The sequence below is a fragment of the Phasianus colchicus genome, chromosome Z, assembly GCF_987193195.1.
Source record: "Phasianus colchicus chromosome Z, bPhaCol1.hap1.1, whole genome shotgun sequence".
Lineage (NCBI taxonomy): Eukaryota > Metazoa > Chordata > Aves > Galliformes > Phasianidae > Phasianus > Phasianus colchicus.
The window spans coordinates 58070680-58091233 of record NC_143476.1 but is presented as its reverse complement, the minus strand read 5'-3'; the positions used below and the strand labels follow the sequence as shown (position 1 = coordinate 58091233).

Sequence of the window (20554 nt, the reverse complement as noted above, 5' to 3'; positions counted from 1 at the left end):
TCTGTGCAGCCTGTGAGCCTCACTACTCTCTGAATAAAAGATTCCCTCCTAATATCAAACCTAAATCTCCCCTCTTTTAATTTAATCCACAAGAATCCCAAAGTTCTCTGTAGGGCTACCCTCAATGAGTTCTTCCCCAAAACTGCACACAAGTCCATGATTTTCCCCACACAAATGCAGCACCCTGCACTTGGCCTTCTTGAACCTCATTCGGTTCATGTGGGCCCACATCTCAAGTTTGTCCAGGCTCTTTTTGATGGCATCCTTTCCTTTTGTCATAGCAACTGCACTGCTTAGCTTGGTATCATCTGCAAACTTTCTGACTGTGCACTCAATCTCACTATCTAAGTCATTGATAAAGATGTTGAAGAGCACTGGTCCCAAGGCTGATCCCTTGGGGCACTGCTCTGCACCTTGACATAGAGCCACTGACCACAAAATACTTTCCAGGATTTTCCTCCATGCAAAACAAAAGCCCTCTCCTACTAAAAAAAAAAAAAAAAAAAAAAAAAAAGATATCTTAGTAAATCCTACCTGTTCATAAGCCAAGAATACCAACCATAACCCATCTCAATATCAAGACTCAGACAGAGGTACCTCAGGTGTAGGACTCAGAAAAAAAAAAAATCTACAAATGATAAAGGAATGTTGTGGTTTATCTTTGAGTTGCTTGGATTTTGGATTGGGGTCTGATCGGCACAGCTGGTCTGATGATGCAGTCTTTATTCAAATGAGTAATGCTGTTATGAACAGTCCAGGTTGCTAATTGGTGAATAAATGATTGCCAGAGCAGCACTTAAGCAGAAATAAATTTGGCACAGGATTTCCTGGGGATTATTGACTGGCTGGGAGTAGATGATAGCCTGATGCAAAGGCAATCATTAATCTTAATCTCCAGGAAATGATCTCTATCAAGGTCATTATACCTTTAACAAGATAAAAGCAAACAAAAATGAATGTCATATGGATATTTATATTTGTAACGAACAATGAGGTTTCAACTTCATATGCAGCTAATGAATAACCTATGCATTCACCTGTTAAAGCAGCTGATCTCTTGTCTTCTTAGAAGCTTTAAACTGAGACCAAGATCTCAAGAGGAGAAGCCTCATCTGCCTGAATGCAATGTTCCAAACACCCAGTGACTCCACTGATCTCAGATCTTATTCATCTGTTAGAGGTGGGTTGAATAATTTGCAACTCTCTGCTCTCCAAATTTTAATATTGCCTTCAACAAGACATGCACAAGTCATGGTAAAAGCACACTTGACAGAAACAGGGTGAAAAACAAGTCAACAAGTGTAGAATTTTATATCCTGATCACTATTCATCTGTATCTTGTAGAAAGTAAAAACTTCTTAAACTCATTTATCTACCTTTTCATATTCTCCAGCTTACAATCATTTTCCAGAAACTCTCAGTTAAAGCAGAATTTGATTGTGAATACACAAATGAATTACTCAGAAGTAAAGAGTATGAATTGGTTTTCTATACTACATCACATGATAATGTAAAAATAACACTGTGTAGGTCCAGCTGACCTTAAATAATCATGTCATCTGTTTATACATCCTATAACACTTATGCTACCATTAAGAGGACTTAGATGGTACTTCTGCTCTGTCAGCCTTACCAAGCCCATAGAAGCCAAAATGACAAAGTATTTTGTCCTTGTAGTCACTAAAGAGAAAGTAACAATTAATTTTATTAATGACTGAAAGGAAAGCTGGATACTCCAGCAGCACGGTGACAGAAAGTTTTAGCTCTGATGACAACATTAGACCTGGAAGTTGTGAAGTGTGAAACATGTTGGTGACAGACTTCACAAAAGCTTTTCTGGAGATTAAGTGTCTGGTTTGTTTGGCTAGACCTTCTGAAGGGCTGCCAGTGTCCACTTGGGAAGTGCTTCAACTGAAGGAAACAGCAGGACAGAAGGAATGCAATTATTGAGGAAGCCATCCTAATGAAAGAGAGTGAAAGGGAGCAGGTGCAGATGGGAGAAAATAGTATGAGGAAATAAGAGAAAAAAGAAAGGAAGCAAATGGCAGCAAAATGGAAAAAGAGAAAGTAAGGAAGAAGAAGGGAGTAATAATGAATGACAGAAGAAATGAAACAAGAAGGATGATAGGAGAATGCCCAAATGCTGTGATTGTTAGTGTGCTCACATATGTCTGTGCTTTGATTTACAACTTTCACACTTTCTTCCTCTGAAAATGTTTTCATATACTTCTCTTTGCTGCAAATCCAAAAATACGATCATAACAAGTATTTCATCCACCAATTTAGCCAAGCCCTTGTACAGTGGTCTCTCTCAATCCATTCATCATCCAGTCAGTACTGACATTTGGGACTGCCCAGACCCAGGTACAGAGCCTTTCCCTTGATCTTGTTGAAGTTGCATAGGCCCACCTATCAAGTCTGTCGAGGTCCCTCTTTATGACATCCCTTCCTTCTATTGTATCAACAGCACCAGTCCGCTTGGTGTCATCTGCAAACTTGCTAAGTGTGCTCTCAATCCCTCTGTCCATGTCACTAATGAAAATATGAGAGAGCACCAAGCCCAAGATGGACCCTTGAGGACATCATTTATCACCTGGACATTGAATCATTGATAGCAACTCTTCAGACGCAGCCAATTCTGTATCCACTGAATAGTCCATCCATCAAAACCAAAATCTCTACTATTTAGAGATAAGAACGATGTGTGGAACCATATTAAATGCTTTGGATGAGTCAAAGTAGATAACATCAGTTACTCTTCACTTGACCACAAGTACTGTCACTCTGTTGTAGAATATCACCCAGTTGGTCAGGCACGATTTGCTCTTCATGAAGGCCTATTGGCTGTCCATAACCATCCCCTGACTTCTATCATCTTGACACAGTTTCTTGGGGGATCTCTGCCATGATCTTAATGGGCATACAGGTGAGCTGACACCTGACTGCATGTCTTCCAAACCACCTGCAAAGCTAAAAATGTTGAAAGCCAGGCCTCCCACAAAAGAAGTGGTGCTTCAGAAAGTGTTAATGACCATAAAGTGTGCAGAATACAACAGTTAATATATCTGGATATATTATAAAACCAAAACTGCAAATGCAAAAGTGTTTACTGAATTGCACACTGGGCTTTCATTAATTCAAATTTTTACTTTGTGTATTGGATGGATATTTGAAAGTTTAGTTCCTTTGATGTCAGTACCATATCCAATGTCTGCACCGCATTTTCCATGTTTCCATACTTCTTGGACATTTCCTGATAATTGTACATAACAACACCATATTTGCTGCAAATGTTTTTTTGTTTGTTTGTTTGTTTGTTTTATTTTTTAAATTCAAACACATCATGTCAGTTTTAGTGAAAGATACAGGTTTCATATCAGTGCCTCATACTCATATAAGGACTACACAAACTTTAGATCCTGATTTTTGACAAACGTCAGTACTAAGACAAATATAAGATTTTGGACACGGGTTAAAAAAACCCAAAAAACTATTGTGAGCAAGTAAACCGTGACGATATTTTTTCTGTAAGTAAGATTTATCCTTTGCAATCATTTCTATCAATCCATATTGATCTCAAGGGTTTTACTGACACAATGGGTAATTGCACTGACTTACTTGATATACTAAATTACAGTAATTGGTTTTCAAAAACACAGAACAGATTTCATATTTTGAAAACCTCTTTTCCTGTGCTGTCACAAGCAGGAAAGACCCTGTATACTGCGTGGTACAATGTTGCTAGAGGGAAAAGGCACTGGAAGAAAATCTGAATGCTAAACAACCTATGTTTAGGGAAACGACTTTAAGCAGGGGAGAAATAAATATTAGGTGAGAACTGATCTTAATTGTGGAACCTTTGTTAAGCCCAAATTGGACTCCAGTAAGCATTTCTAGTTTTCAGTCTAGGTCTTCTATCTGTCTCTGCTAAAAGGTTCTTCCCAGCCCACTTCTGTTCTATCTTTTGGAAATGATTTGATCATTTCTAGTCATTGTTTCTGTCAGCACTTAGCGCTACTTAACATATCTGGCATATCTTCAACCCAGGAGCACTGCTTTCAAGGAAAAGAGGAGTGAGAGGGATTGTCAGAATTCTTTTTCTTTTGCATGTTCTGAGTGGAAGTCTGTTCTCCTAGCAGAAGACAAAGCCTGACTAACAGATGGGTAAAAATGAGATTTGAAAGGAAAGTTTGCAGCAGAAAGAAAACCACCTCACCTGCTACAGGGATGGAAATAAAGGAAGCTAAATGTTTATCTAAAATAAATTACATAGTCCTTCTTCAGCATTTATGAGAACAGACAGAGCATAGTCTGTTGATGGCTCTGCTCTAACATGCAACAGGCTTTGGCAGCAAATAGCACTCACCAAAGCAAGAACATGTACTCCATTTTCTTGCAGCAATGAATCATGATCAGAGTGGAAATAATGGTATAGAGAATGCAAGAGCTAAAATTGCCTTTGTATTGACAATATGAACATCTTTTGAAGAGGGAAATGGAAAAGTACATTTGCCTTGTCCTGACATGAAGAGCAGCTTAAAAAGCTGTGCAATCTTACGGTGAGAAACATAAATGGAACTTAAATGAAAGAAAATGCTATATGTACTTCATGATTGCCAATATTTGGAATTTATAACTGTCAGTAACATGTCTATTTAGTCCCTCACACAATTTTTGCAATTGCTATTTCTCAAGACAGTTATTACTCCAGCAAGAAGTGCTATAGACACATATACACAAATATTCTAATGTATGTCTGACCTTGAATTTTTTTGGAAGTCTACCAAAAGTGGAGATTCAAATCACCCCAAAACTGCAAAGCAATTATGGTTTTCCTAACACCTTTTGACACCAAAGCAATCATAGTTTTCCTGCTAGCTTCCCACAGAACAAAAATTACACCAAACTTGGATAAAGCAAGTAAACTGATAACATGCGTGTCACATTGAAGGATGTTTGATTCATTTCTTCTAATTTCACTGTTAATCTACCCAAAGTCAGACCAGTAGAGACTCATCCCTTTCTATAATTTCAGGACATATTACTCACTGGTTTGGTCTTTTTCTTTTTTTTTATTATTTTTATTTAATTTTAACCTGATATAATAAGGTGAAGACTAGGAAAGAAACAGAAGCAAACAAAAAACTCTACAGAAGTACAAGATGATTGAAGTTTTGTAACTTTCAAGCTGCTGCTGAAAACAAAGGTGGAGGAAAGCAGTAATTATGATATGTATCAACCACGAGATCAGTTTTAGTTAGCACTGCAATGAACAAATTTCCTAAGTTGCAAGTCTTGGTGGAAGTAAGCACATCTTGCCGTTTGAATGCAAAACTCTCAGAAAATTTACACACATTCAGAAAATATGGGTGAAAAGCAAAAAAAAAAGAAAAGTGGAAAATAGCTTATCAAGGAGAAGAAAAAGAAAATTAATAGGCATACCTTCTGCAAGTGGGTCAAGTGTGTGAATCATGAGCTGGAAGATGCTGTTCCTCATCAGACTGTTGTGAAGAGATGCAGAGCTTCCTCCCCGCTGGAGCCGTGGCTTGGTCTAAGTTGAGAAATAAGGGACAGAAGTTATGTTTTGTTTGTTCTTTGTATAGAAGTTGGCCTGAAACACTATGAATTAATTTCACATCTTGCCATACAGTGAAACATTTTCCAACATTATCTGCAGCATATTATATTAGACCACATACTCTATTAAACGCTGTCAGATATATAGCCAATTTATCTGGAGGAGATACTTCATCAAATAAATTGTTAATCTCACAAGGCTTAGGAAAAGAGAGGTGAAAAAGAATCCTTCCCTGTGAAAATTCTTCAAACATTAAGAAAATTACAGCCTTACAATGTCATCCAGAGGAATTTGTAATCTACTTCTCTGCAGAACCTTGTGGTCAAGTCTCAAAAGTAAATCTTAATTTTAAATGCCTCTAGAACTCTGCAAATAGGCAGTCTTGATACCATTTTTTTGAGAGTAACATCCTAAAGTTCAGTCAAAAGTATGCCTCACTTTGGTTCAATTCCGTAAATAATGATTACATAAACAGATTGTTAGAGTGGTAAGGCAGTGAAGGCACCACGCAGCCTATATTCAAGCATCCTTTGCATGATTTTAAGGAGCTTATAAACATATAGATTTTTTCCCAAAGGTTCTTTTCCCCAAGCCATTGTCTTATACCAGAAGTGATGCATTTAGCATACCATGTTGACTAAGACTGCTTTGTGGAGAGCAGTTTTCTCGTTTGGGTAAAGACAACAATCAGAACCAATGGACTGCTGGATAACAAAGTCCAGAACCCAATTACAGGAAGGAAAAAAACTCAAACTTCACAAAAATAAGGCATTGTTTGTTTTGTAATAAAAGCATAATATGTGTGTTAATCTTCCTACAAATACTAAATACAAAATGATAGAAAATGAACAAGGGAATTCACAGTTTTATCATTGGAAATTAAATATTTAAATTCTACAGTAGCATAGGAGGGGAGAAAGAAAGCCCAACGATACACACAAATGCTGATGTGTGCCAAAACAAAGAAATGTTTGCCTTACCACTCTCCTGAGAAATAAATGCTCATGCAACTACTAATTGCTGCCTACCGTCAGAGTTTGGTCATCCTTGTCGCCAGTAGGTGACTGCATGAATGGGAGAAAGAACAGAAAGAAAGTGTCAGGTGGAGCATGCATAAAGTGGAAAGACAGTACAACAGCACAGGTGTCTGATTATCTGAACTCTGTTGTGGTAGGTTTTTGAGCCACTTGAATTAAAGCATCCTAACCGTCAGGTAAATCACAGTCAATTCCCAGTGCAGCGCTGCAGGAGTCTTTCATTCTTGCCAGCTGCTTGGATAGGAGCTGCCACAGTTTCAAGGCTGGCACACAGCAGCTGCGCTACCAATGATGGTGTTCATTTCATATAAAATACATAGAGAGGCAAACTCCCAGTGTACCAACCTCTATGAGAGAGTGAGGAATAAAAAACTAAATGTGGTAAAAAACTTGAAGCTGACCAAGGAACCATTCAATAAAACTAGAGAAGGAATAGCATTACACTGGTATTTTGCAGGAAGGGACTATATAAGGGAGTGAAGGCTTGATCTCTCCCTGCAAACTCCCTGCAAACATACAAAAATGTATGCTAAGCTGGCAGCAACAGTTAAGGGAAGACAAGATAGCACACAGTGCTCTTCCATGAAAGCAAAGGAGACAGTGTCTGAATTTAAAGGCAGCGAATCCTGCCAGGTAAGTGCTGTATCCTGGTGATGATTTGTGATTCCTACATCTCATCCCTCAAATAATAGCAGCAAAACACAAACATACTTGTATTGAAAACACGTAGATCTCATTTGTAGGCCTGAGTTTTGGTTGCACCTTTAATTAAATTAGCACTTGCATTTAATGGGGACCCAGAACAACCCAGAATCAAGTTAAGTTTCAGCAACATACTGTGATAAAGCAATGAATTAAGGAACTCCAGTTGTTAAGTACTAATTAAAAAAGGACATACTGCCAAATCCAGCTGTCTCACAATCATCCCCATCTGATCATAGCTCCTTCCCCACAAGCTGACACATAAGTAATTTCCTCCATACCAAGATTGGTACACCATGCAGAAAACAAATTATGTTGCAACAGTTCTGCATTACACTTCCCTGTGCAGTGAAACTCTCTTTTTGACACACACAAATTCTAACTGGCAGAACATGCCTTCTGAGTTAGTGAATTAACCCTGAAGGTTTGTGGAAGACAAGCAATTATGTGCAAACGCTGATAACAGAACAGGTCTCCTCTGCTCCATAACGAGGGAAAGAATAACCTGAACTGAACCCTTTGTGTCAAAAACGTTCCACCAGCTGTCAATATTAACTTGTACATGATGAACCAGAGAAAAGGGAACAGTGTTCTGATAAAGGATCTACCTGTCACCTCTGAAATTAGACTGACTTTCTCTGAGAAACAGGGAGAAAAAAAGACATGTTTTATGCATCTACTGACGACAATCAACAGGGAAAAAACTTTTAACGGAGTGGAAAGTAAAGGAAAGAAGAAGAAAGTGCAAAATCTGTGCTCTAAAATGTCAACAAAAGAATTAAGGCACTGTAGAAATTTTTGACATAATGCAGTATGCATAAACAAAAACATATACTCCTTCAGAAATAAACTGATATGTTTTGCTTGGTTATACTTTGAGGAACCTCCATGGGAGGGAAACATATTCTTGCAGTAAAATTCACAGGAAAGCAAAAAGAACTTTCCAGGATGAGCATCTCTTATCTCTAAAGGAGAGATTTTTGGCCTCATTGTTCTAAAGATCAGTGGCTATACACAAGTAAAGTTTGTGATAATGTGGATGACTGTCAAGAACTGGGAGTATCATAATGCTATAAAAAATATTTGGACACAGGAAATTTTGGAGATGGCAGTGAGGCGCTGGCACAGCTGCCCAGAGAAGCTGTGGGTGCCCCATACCCAGAGCAGCCTGAGCTGGTGGGGGTCAGCCCTGCCCATGGCAGGGGGATGGGACTGGGTGGTCTTTAAGGTCACTTCCAATCCAAGCCATTCTGTAATTCTATGGAGTTTGTTTCTTAATTGTAACAGTGAAAGATATAAGAATATTATGTATTATCATGTATTTCAGGTTATGCCTGAAAAAGGCTGAAGAGTGTCACTTTCTTTAAGGCCAATTGACACTGAGAATATTCAGTATTCCTCAAAAGTCTTGAATAGACTAAGCTTGAGATGAAGGCACTCCTGAAGAAAGGCACTGAAGTTACAAGGAACACTGTCACTTACTTGAAAGGGAGCTGGCTGAATTACATGAGTGTATAAAAACTAAATGCTAATTTGTAACACACAATTTAATTTGTATAAGACAATTATGTTATAAAGAGAAAGGATAACAAATTACTTTTTGCCAATTTGTTAAAGAAATAAACTAAAAGTGAAAAATATATCTGAAATAATTTAATTTGCTCTCACAGTACATAGCAGGTTACAATACCGTGAAACAGATCTTTTAAATTGTTTTTTTTTTCCACATGATTAGTAATGTAATTGTATCTGAGCTTAACTTGCCAGCCAAGTTACACCCTGGAACAAATGTTCAAGACTAAAATAAAAACAGTTTTAAGGCAGAAATTTCTCCACATTTTTAAAAATGGAATGTAAATAATGCTTGAAATTTCAGTAGAACTAAATGCTTGTCATGTTTGGATTATCTCCTGGATTAATAACAACAACTTAAAATAGTGTTAACAATTTCATTAAGCAGTGAAAAATTAATTTGTGGTGAGTTTACATGAATTTTTGATGACATTCTTTCTCTACTAGGAGGGAGCAAATCAAATTGTTTTCACGTTGATAATACTGAATTTTGCATTTACAAAATTAGTGCTATGTGATTTGGATATAAGACACTGCATGACTAAGTATTTTAAAGCATCATTTTTCTCTTGCAGAAACATGGATCAGACATTTTATTCAGCTTTTTCATTTAAGGTCACACTGAAAAAGCTGGTCCAAGGTTGAATTTCTTAACCTTTTATTATACCAAAAGTAAAAATATATGTTTTTTAATATATTGGATCATATCTCTTTAAAGACTCATCTTCAGTGAAGATAAGTTTGCTCTTAAATCTTGGCATCTACTGCACTTAGGATAAAGAAGCAATGGAAATTGAATGTCATCTGTCCATTATGTGTATTCCTGATCAGATTAGTAGGAGAAAAATTCACAAATTCACGTTACAATTTCTGCAAAATTATCTATTTATTATAGCTTTGTAAAATGAAAACAATTTATTCTAGCATGTCTTTTTTGCAAAAGTATTTGAGGTACAACTCTGTGCTATGCTCGTATAAGAATTATAGAAAGATTAACCATGAGACAGTTTAGTATTTTCTTAGAGAATTTACCAAAACATCTGTGGGAAAACATTTGTGGGTTCTCCTATATGTCATAGCAGCACATAAGATTTTGCCCTTCCTCCTACCTATGTCAGTGATGATGTCTTCCTCATTCCACCTGTGCTAAAAGCCTTAAAACATTTTATGTCAGAAAGAAAACACACACACAAAATTCTACCTGCTAAGAAAAAATGATCTTTGATTTCTTTTCACATACCTCTTTTTTTCACTGACACGGGTTTATTACAGATAAATATGGCATCTTCTTTGCCAATCTTTTTATCTTCTGACGTCTAAAAAGCTCAAAAGTGCTACAGATATATTTAATGCACTACAACACTCAACAGTATTTGATATGACAATGCTCAGTACAGACACCACATGTGATCACTGTTCAAATAACAGTTGAATAACTGTTGAAATGACTATACATCATCACACAACGGTGACACCAAAGAAATTGGTTAAATTTAATAAATAATAGGTTATTTTTCTGCAGAAATATAAGATAATGTCCTTCCCACAGCTAGAGAGAATGTAGCTCTAATTGAGACCCCATATCAGCATTGAAGTCCATGTAATTCTTCACAGTCCTCTTAACAGCAGCAAGCATAAGGAAGATATTTTTGCTTTTCTTCAAACAAGGTCATTTCTTTTCCATGAGTTGTATGATGATCTCCAATTTATGAAAGAAAAAGCTCATGTTACACTTAACAAGGTACTTACTTCTCCCTGAAAATTTTCAGGGCTAATGTTTTAAAAAATGGTAAAGTACATTTACATCTCTTGTAAGACAAATGCAACTTTAGAAATATTACCTAAGGGATAAGAGGATGATTATATTACAGGATCTATCAGATGGTTCTGTCTGGTCTTGGAAAGTGTTTAATGTTGGCAATGGTCGGGAATTCATGTTATTGAAAAACAGGTTCCTAATTCATGCAAGAAATGATGCCTCATTATGCAGCAGGTGTCCTCCCACTTTCCTTTAAAATAAAGGGCTACAGAATACTCTTGCTAGTAAAACTATATATTGGATTGTATGACCTGGTATTGCAAAATCTGGGAAATGACTACCTACAGCTGAGGAGTTCCTGCACTTGTTAAACAGTCGCCATTTCACAGGTCCAATAGTCTGAGACAGTTGGCAAACCCTGCTTCTACTATGGGAAAGCAGGCATTTGACTTCAGTTCCACCAGCATCAGAAAGCAGTGACAAACAACAGCAGGTAAATATAAACAGATTTCAGTACCCAATCTACGGTGTGAGTTGACATCTCTTTCCTGTTTGTTAAATATTTTCCCACAGTAATAATTAAAAAGCTATTTTTATTTATTTATTTATTTATTTTAATCAGCTTTTATGGGAATAATGAAAGTCCATGACGCTCAGTGGCTGGCAGAGCATGATGCCAAACGCAATATGGTTTTTCTTATTACTGTAGAATATGGGCTCAAATAGAGTTTGGTAAAATGATTCAGCCATGCACTACAGTGAAGGACATCTGCTAATCTCTCTTACGTCTGTCTTCAAAAGCAGTATCTGGACTCTGCAATTTTGTACGTAATCAGTGAGGTACTGCTTGACCTTGAGTCCTAAAAAAAATTACAGGTAGTTGTTTTCTTTGTGTGAACAGGGCTCTCTAATCTTTGCAAGACACTTAAGGTTTAAGGACATCTCTAATTTTATTTGCTAGGTTGAACTGCAAAGAAATTAAATGCATTTCAAAGGTAGACACTGAAGTCAATCTAGTTGACTTAACAGGGTCTGGATCCTTTTTAAAAATCAGTATCTACAGAGTGCTATCAATGTACCTGAAACAGAGATGTTACACATTTACTGGTAAATATGTTAAGATAGGTTAATGCATTAAGTAGAATCCAAAGAAATAAACTCAGATAGGTTAAACCTAATGAGCTCTTTGAAGGAAAACAAAATTATGAAGAAAGTTATTATTTTATCTAGTTCTCTTATAAATGTAAATCTTCGAGTTTTACCCAATTAGAATCCCTTAGTCTTCCTACCTGTGTACATCCCAACAAAATTTGATATTATAACCTTTGTCTTGGAACAGAATGCCCAGAGAGGTAGTGGATGCTCTGTCCTTGTAGACATTCAAGGTCAGGCTGGGCAGGGCTCTGAGCAACCCGACTGAGGAGTAGGTGTCCATCCCTGTTCACTGCAGGGCAGTTGGAATAGATGGCCATTAAGGGTCCCTTTCAACTTGAACAAGTCTATGATTATATGGTTCTACTCAATAGGTAGGATTTATTTGGTTGGCAGGAAACTGAAAACTGCAACTACTAGTAGTCTAAGTAACCTTAAACCAAAATTCATCTAGACATCCACAGAAATAGCCACCATGATTTATGGAAGCTCTGTAAGGCACTGAAATGGTACCAGTACAGCTTACTCACTAAAGGTGATGCATCTCCTTACCCCACTCTTTTTCTCTGCTATGTAGAAAGGTTGTGAGTGACTAAAAGTGCACATTTCCATATTTAATTATGGTAAACTGACGACAGAGATTTTAACTTACATATTACTGCTTAGTAGATCATTACCTGCATGTAGACTGTGACTCAAACTGTATAAATAACCTCAGATCTTATTTAAACAGAGTACACTGTAGAAAAATTTTCTTTCACTATGCCTGACTTCCTCCTTTTACCATTTTATTTCCAAAAACAAAAGAACTGCATATTGTTGAGTAAGATAAGTATGATTCACAAGAATCATATCAAAAATTAAATTGAAGTTGTTAGCTTGCTGTTTTTCTTTTAATTAAAATGAAACATTTATTAACTTACACTTGAACTTCAACAGAAATGGAGCTGGAGCATCAAACTGAAATAGCTGGACACTTTTACAACTGCTTGTATACAAACAGGTATTGTGAAAGGTGTAGCCCTGAACAAACCAAAATAGCTGTCTTTATTCAGTTGCCTTTTTTTATGCCATTCTTTCTGTTCATACAATTACATAATGCCTTCATATAGAGAATCCTCATACATGTTCAGAAGAGTTGCTTTTTAGCTGATTCACCACAAATGGTGGTTTAAGCAACCAGCTGTAAAATTACATATTAGTGCTAGGCCAGCTGCTTTTAGTCCAGATTTTTATGTGCAGTATTATGTGAAGGAACATATGCTCTTATATGTATATATGTATATGACTCTTACGGTCAGCCAGTAGGATCAACCACATGTTATGTGCCAGAAAGTCAGAGTCTGCCCTATGTCTCTTACCTTCTCTGAACTTACTTAAAAGCAGGTACCTCTGGCTTAGGATGGCAATGTAATAGCTCAAGATTAAAGTCTTGATGAGTTTTTAATCATCTTAGTGTCAGAAGTAATCATGCAGGTTTAAGTTGTCCTCTTATCCTCATTTCAAGATTTGGCAATGAAGTCACCTTTTCCAATTTTTTTTTTTAAATGATGTAAATTACTACGATAGTTCTGTAACTTCAGGGGAGACAAAATAATCTTTTGGAAAAAGAAATAAAACTAACGTAAGGTATCCACAGCTGCCATTGGGCACTCACGCATGCAAAACATTTGTGCACAAGTGGCAGTTTAAGTAAATCAACATGGCTTTTTGTAGCAAGCTTTAAAATACCTGAACTTAAAATTCTTAATATGCTATAATTTCATCAATAATATTATACATAAGCATTAGTGAATGTTCTGAGATTAAATTCTCAAAATTCAAAGAACACCTGAATCCATAGAACAAACTGCAGGTTTCGGCCTGGGAGATGGGAGAGTTTTCAGCCAAACTTCAGCCATGCTATAAAAGCTACCGACTGCTTTTCATTCCTTACAATTCAATCAAACCTGCATGGCTTAGAAAGAAGACAGGAGAAAAACATTTCCTAGGGCTCCTGATTACCCAAATATACAAAGGATATGCTACAGACTGTGGGTGTTTTAGAGTTTGCTCTAAAAATAGACACAATAATTCTCAGAGAGGTAAGTATCTGACAGACTTCAGTGTGTGTTGCTGCTATGATGATTTGCAGCAACCAAACAAATCTCATTGCTGTGAGCGGGCAATGCAGAGGGCTCACCACAAGGATGGCAGGGCTGCAACTTCTCTGCCTCTCCTACCGACACCCTGGAGACCCTGCAGGAATGAGAACCCAGCCTGTGGAAGGAAAATGCTGAATCAGTGCATCCTCAGCTGCCCTGGTCATGCCCCCTTCCCACCAGCTTTGCTCAATTCTCTGCTTTATTTCACAGCCACCATGCCCCCTCAGGGGACTCTTTGTCACTAGGATCTCAGCTGAATTCATTATCAGCTGGCAGGAGTGCAAGCCAGATCCAGCTCTCAGAGCAGTGACTGCAGGAGGAATGTACCCAAACGTGAGATGGGCAAATAAAATGATGAGGGATACTGTGTAAGCCAGCTGAGCTGTTTGCTGTACTGTTAGGAAGGGACAGAGAGCAGAAGGCAAAGCGTTGGCACTTCAGCAGAGAAAAAGGAAAAGTTCGTGCTGTTTTCTGTGGGACTGCCTGCTCCGTGAAACATTAATGACATTTTTCAAGAATCGTACCGTACACATTTTAAAAAAAAAAAGAGCAAAGAGGAAGGAAAGCAGCTGGAAAAATCCTTAGCATATCAACATTTCAAATGAAAGGGCTTCCAAAAGTAAAATCCTCATTGAGTAGGAGCACATCACCAGTTCTGATCTGCAGGACCCTGGATATCAATCTTACATGAGACTAACGGGCAAACTCCAACAGATGGTTTTGCTTCTGCTCCTCCATTTCCCCATCTGTAAACTAGGAACAGCAGCAATGTCTGTAAGGACCTTGTTCTGATGAAAAGGGCTGCCTGCTTTAGGGGAGTTTGCTGGGAAGGATGCCCTCTCTTTATCAGTATGCTGTGCTTTTCATCCCTACCTTCAGATTTTGCATCTTCTGCTGAGCACAACATGTTCTATGTAATATGCCACAAAGCATCACTTTTCTGACAGCAGTATCTCCAATAGATGTACATAAACCATCAAAATGTACCTCTTCAAATGCTTTATTACCTTTATCAAACACCTTTTATTTTTGCACTATTTGGTTCAAAAGATTGGAGATTACAGGTTTAAGGTTTTATACAACAATCAATGCAATCAAAGCACATAAAATATTTGTACTTTTTATGTCCAATAGGATGTTAGGATGATTCTTCAACATTGTAAAAGGAAAGCAGATGAAATAAAGTTTATTTAATTCACTCACTAGTTGAATTTTATTACACTTTCTCAGTTTTAAAATAGGAAACTAGGTGTTAAATTTGAGACATAATGAAAAATTGAAGAAAGTAAAACTTTAATTTTGCATCTTTGACTCACCACTATTTCAGGCTCCCTGTCTTTATAATTGATATTGAATGCATTCTGTCTCCAAATTTGTACTTCAGAATATCATTTTCATATACTTTCACCACTGCCTACTAAGTATTTTCTATCACTTGAAACACGCTAAGGCCATCCAAGGGTTTCCCTTGTACTTGGGGAAGGTCTAAGAAATGGTAAGGAGAAAGATTTTGACAAAAATTTTACCCAACAATTTGAAGGTAAGACATCAGCACTGTACCATTGGCAAGTCTGCAAGTCTGACAGAACTGTGGATAGAAATGCAAATCCGAAATTCCTAATATGACCTACAGCTAAAAAGTCACACAAGTTCATGTTTTCTTCACACTACGTGAAGAAAAACAAGACATCAACTTCTGTCTTACCTGGATTTCTTCTACCTTCTAACTTTTTTTTCTATAGTGCTCTGCTTTGCTTTAAAATGAAATCAGGAATATCTGTGTAAACTTGGCTTCTGGAGACCACAGACAGGCTATGGAGAATGACCAGCATGCACAAGTCAACTTACTTTCAACTTCTTTGGAAGTGAAAGTGAGGCAGAAAATAACTGAATAGCACTGTTTCTAAATTCAGGGCTACAACGTTAAAAAAAAAAAAACATTTTGTCTGAGGTGTTTTGCACACCTCAGTTGGGAAATTGTGTGTAGTGTGACACAGCAAAGGACAGAAAGCAAATCTCTTTGTGCTCATCTTCCCTCATCAATCTGCTATGCCACACTGCTTGTTACACTATTGATTTGTCTCTGCAGCTATGAACCAGATACCTCAGGCAATCCACTGACAAAAAGCCAAGGAGTTAACTAAAGCTTTTGGTTTTCCCAAACCAAATTTTCTAAAATTTAAGGTAGCCGTGCAGCTCTGAGCACAACTCCTGTTGTGAATTTAGGAATACCATAAGTCATTAGAGGAGTTAGGGAAGACTGAATCATGGCAGGGAACAGCAGGAGAGCACAGATATAAGAAGGCATGAGGAGATTTGTGGTGAAATAGTGAGGTCATGCAGGTAGCAGACCCAGCTCAGGCTGAGACCTGTCTTCCACCTTTCTTTCCCACTTTCAGACTCAAGACAAAAGTATTTCTTTACCTCTAAGCTGCAAGGTGAGCTTCATTGCAAATCATGCAATTTCTCAGAGACTTTGCTGAGACTTTTGTTTTGGACTCTATCCAAACTTACAGTCTACAAGGTCTTCCAATTAGAGAAATTCCAGGCAACCTATCTATCCCCAATGTAATCCCATCCTACCATTCACAATCTTAGAATCTGTTTTCTGTATGCACTGAAGGAACCTGTGAGCTTTCTCCCAGCTGTAAGCCTCCTTTTAGTCAGCAATTGCTCCACATTCAGTCTCTGATTCTTTTTCTCTCTCTTTTTTTTTAATCTTCCAGAACCTGTCCTTTTTCATCTCCTGGATTTTTTCTGCCTGTTGTCCTCCTGTCTCTTTGGGAAGTGCAATACTCAACACCCACAGAAACCTGGCCAACCATACACACCTTTTTTCCTGGGGCTGGAAAACCTTTATCTGAGAGGGACATTCCTATTGTTTCAGCAATCTGCCTCCAGAATAAGAACAACCATGTTTATCTGAATTTACCAATGAGAAGGTTGTTACACACCACCAATTTCCATCCTGTCTAACTCTGCACAGGCTGTTCTCAGTATAAGAAATGGAAGGATTAAGGAAACCTTTAACACAAAAAAAGCCCTTGCATTAAGTGCAGTCACCACAATGAACAAGAACTGGACTTGTGAACTTTTCTGGGAGTGAATTGCATTAAAATAAAAATGAATGCTTTTGGATCCTCCATAGAAGTATGCAAACTATTTGCCAATTATTTTAATACCTGATTCCAGATCCAGTGACCAGATTCCAGGCTAGCATGTATTTGGCTTTAATGACATCCCAATGTAAAACTCTGTTTCCAAGTAATGCTGTCCCAATATACAATAATCTTGTTTGTTCCAAGATTAAAGGATACATCTCTAATACAAGCAAATTAACCATATAAAGGAAACTGTAAGGTAAGTAGTAGGAAATAATTATATTCTATGTAGCTGTAATCAGTCTGGAAGTAATCAGTAAAATGATTTTTGATTTTAAAGAAAATTCCCACTGCCATGGATTTACACATTTCTCTTTCTACATGACTGCAGTCATTCTGCCAGCATGTAAAAACTCCGATAAACAATGAATCCATGCCCAAGAGAACAAATTCACTTGAACTTTAGGAAACCACAATTTTTGTCAAGCTGACCTGTCAGGAACATAGCTCCCTCACGTTGGAGGCTGTGAGGCTTCAATTAAGATTTGATGAAAAGTAACCACTTTTTTATAATATGGTGTTTCTGTATGTGATGTTTTATGCTGACTTTTGTGCTTACAACACTGATCAAAAGAGTCAGAGAGAACAAACTGATTATTGGATGAATACTGTCTTTCTACTGCAACACAGCACACAGCCAGAATGAGAAGAAAAGCAGATTCAATCCCTTTTAATTTGTGTCATTTTTGTTTTACCATCAGTTTTACTGGAGATATCTCTGTGCATGCATGATTTTAAAATGCTTCATGCAGAGAATTATTGCAGTCCTGCTGTGGATGTCTATGGCAATATCTGAAGGGTGCCCTTTATACCAGTTCTTCTTTTAATCCAAAATTCTGCCTACTGAGTGGGAAAGAATCATTAGGACTATTATTGAGAAATTCCTGTAAATTTTGTCCCATTTCCAAACTGATCTTCCACACACAATCAAAGAAACCTCCTCTTGAATCATTCTCATTTTTCAATATTCTAGTTAGATCTAAATTATCAAAATCTTTTCTTTCTGACTTGCAGAAATTTATCAATTAGCTGGGAAAAAATGAAAGAAGGAAAGAAAGAAGGAAAGAAGGAAGGAAGGAAGGAAGGAAGGAAGGAAGGAAGGAAGAAAGGAAGGAAGGAAGGAAGGAAGGAAGGAAGGAAGGAAGGAAGGAAGGAAGGAAGGAAGGAAGGAAGGAAGGAAGGAAGGAAGGAAGGAAGGAAGGAAGAAGGAAGGAAGGAAGGAAGGAAGGAAGGAAGGAAGGAAGGAAGGAAGGAAGGAAGGAAGGAAGGAAGGAAGGAAGGAAGGAAGGAAGGAAGGAAGGAAGGAAGGAAGGAAGGTAAAATCAAGATCTTAAAACAAATGAAAACATAACAAACACAGGGGACACTGGTATGGAAAACATCAAACAAATCTGGCTCCAAGTCTGATTTCACACACCATGGAGTTAATTCCATGGGATTAGCATTAAAGTAAAGGAAATAAGAAGAGGATCCAGTTGAGACTGCAGTAGAAGAGGTGATATTTATTCCATAGCACTTTTAAGTGAGGTGTCAGTCAGAACTAGTTACACATAAAGCAAAATATAGTGAAAAATGTGCTCTGCAAGATCAACACTTTCTACCCTCAGGGGACTAGCAACAGATCATGCTGCATTTGCATCTGGAAGAATGCTAAAGCACTAGCTATCATATGCTACTAAATAAAAAGTCTCTCTGGATGTTACTGACTGCTGATTAAGCTGTTGTTTTATTTACATTCATCTTTACAAGGTGCTCCTATTTCACATCTTCTCCCAGACCTCTGCAAGGACTTTGTCAGTCACACGGGCAGGCTCTCTCCACCCTGCTGGTTGTCAAGACTTTGCTGGCTCATCCTGGAGCCTGACCCAGCAGGTAACAGATGGAAAAACTTTGAGACCTTGACATAATTTAAAGTCACATATCCCATCTGTGCAGTACTGCAACAACCAGAGCTGAGAAAACAGAAGGCTCTAGATCTATCTGCTTTCTCTGATGAGCCAGATCAGACTGAGGTGTGGGTCAGAAGTCAACCACGTTAGCAAGTTCAACTGCTAGAATATTTTTGGAAAAATTAACGTCTAGAGTTGGCATTTATGATAGCCAACCCTGATGGCAATAGCACACACGAAAATAAATACATAATGAAAATGACTTTCTTAATGGTATGGTGGCCTATGGTGAGCTGTGTCTCTGATTCTCCCAGCAAAGTAATGCCCAGCCATTCCATCACCCACACACAGTGCCAGGCAGGCACACTGGGGCCCAGCCACCCCCTGCACTCCTGGCCTCTGCTGCTGCCATCAAAGGCAAGTAGAGACAGTGTTATAAACCAATCCCTGAGTTCATTACTGGAAGGCAAAGAAGGAACTGCAACAGGATGCAAACCCTTCATATCTCATTCAGGCTGAAAGCTTGTTCGGGTTGGTGACAAACATGAGCTGCTCCAGTCTGCTGGATTAATAGTGCCATCTGTGAAACAAGGACTGTAGAATCGATCTGGGTGACAGCAGATTTCAGTGCATTAACAAAATTTACAGCTACATCGTCAATGCTTAGCAACCTCCTGGGCACAGCCACAGAAAAGCAACATACAGATTTGCGTGGATTTGTCAGAGGTATTGCAAAGCCTTTGGAAAAAATGCTCTCCAGACCTGTCTGTAGGAGAGTCCCATATATGCAGTTTTCAAAAGGAAGAAGGTTAGATAACATGACTGTCCAAGTCTTATTTACAATTATGTTAATATGTAAAAGGCTCATCCTCTGGTTTAGACCACTGAGAATGACCCCAAATGCTGGATGAGAACAAGTCAAGAATCAAAAGAAAATTAAAATAATAAAAAAAATGCTCCACACAGAATGTACACATTTCTGCAATGGGAAAACAAGTGTTCTATCCAAGAAGCAGAGGTGCGTCTTTTATATACCCTGCTTTTAAATAAGGACATGCTCTGCTGACAGCCAGAAAATTCTATCTTAAAAAGTTGTTACTTTCTGCTCAAGAACAAATTGTGGACACAGCTGTACATTGAATTCTAACCATTATTTTTTTGGGGGGGAATTCTACAAACTTTATAGCTCTTTGAAACATGGGATAGAAATCTTCCAGAAAAACGTTGACATGTCTGCTTAATCTTTCCAACCATAACTGAGCAGGGTGAAGTAATCCTGGCACTTACAACTACTTTTCTTTGTCTGAAAATGTTAGTGACGGTGAAATAATTGTGGAGCAAGCTAACTATGCCTTCCTCAACCATGAAAAAATAGCCAAGAAATGGACCTTCATAGCTCTCCATTAAGAAAGTGCTGTGAAAAAGCTAATAAACAGAAAGACATTGCACCCTCTGTATCTAAACACAGCACAATAAATCAAAATCACAAACGTAAGCAGTAATGTCCCAAACAAAAAAAAGCCCACTCACTTGCACTGCAAAAGGAAACCTGCCATTCTG

The 20554-nt window shown here is 37.8% G+C and overlaps 1 protein-coding gene across 8 annotated transcripts in view; it reads right to left on the bottom strand.

Annotated features, from left to right (window-relative positions):
- The window catches only part of SLC24A2 (solute carrier family 24 member 2), a 103288-nt gene that overhangs the window by 39103 nt on the left and 43631 nt on the right, over positions 1-20554 (bottom strand). For 6 of the 8 annotated variants that reach the window (XM_090132685.1, XM_090132682.1, XM_090132688.1 and 3 more), the window contains exons 3-4: positions 6607-6642; positions 5443-5551 (exon numbers count right to left, since the gene is read on the bottom strand). In XM_090132685.1, coding sequence (XP_089988811.1) covers positions 5443-5551; positions 6607-6642 — 145 coding nt within the window. The remainder of the gene's footprint in view (positions 1-5442; positions 5552-6606; positions 6643-20554) is intronic. The other 2 variants (XM_090132687.1, XM_031610003.2) reach the window with 1 other exon arrangement.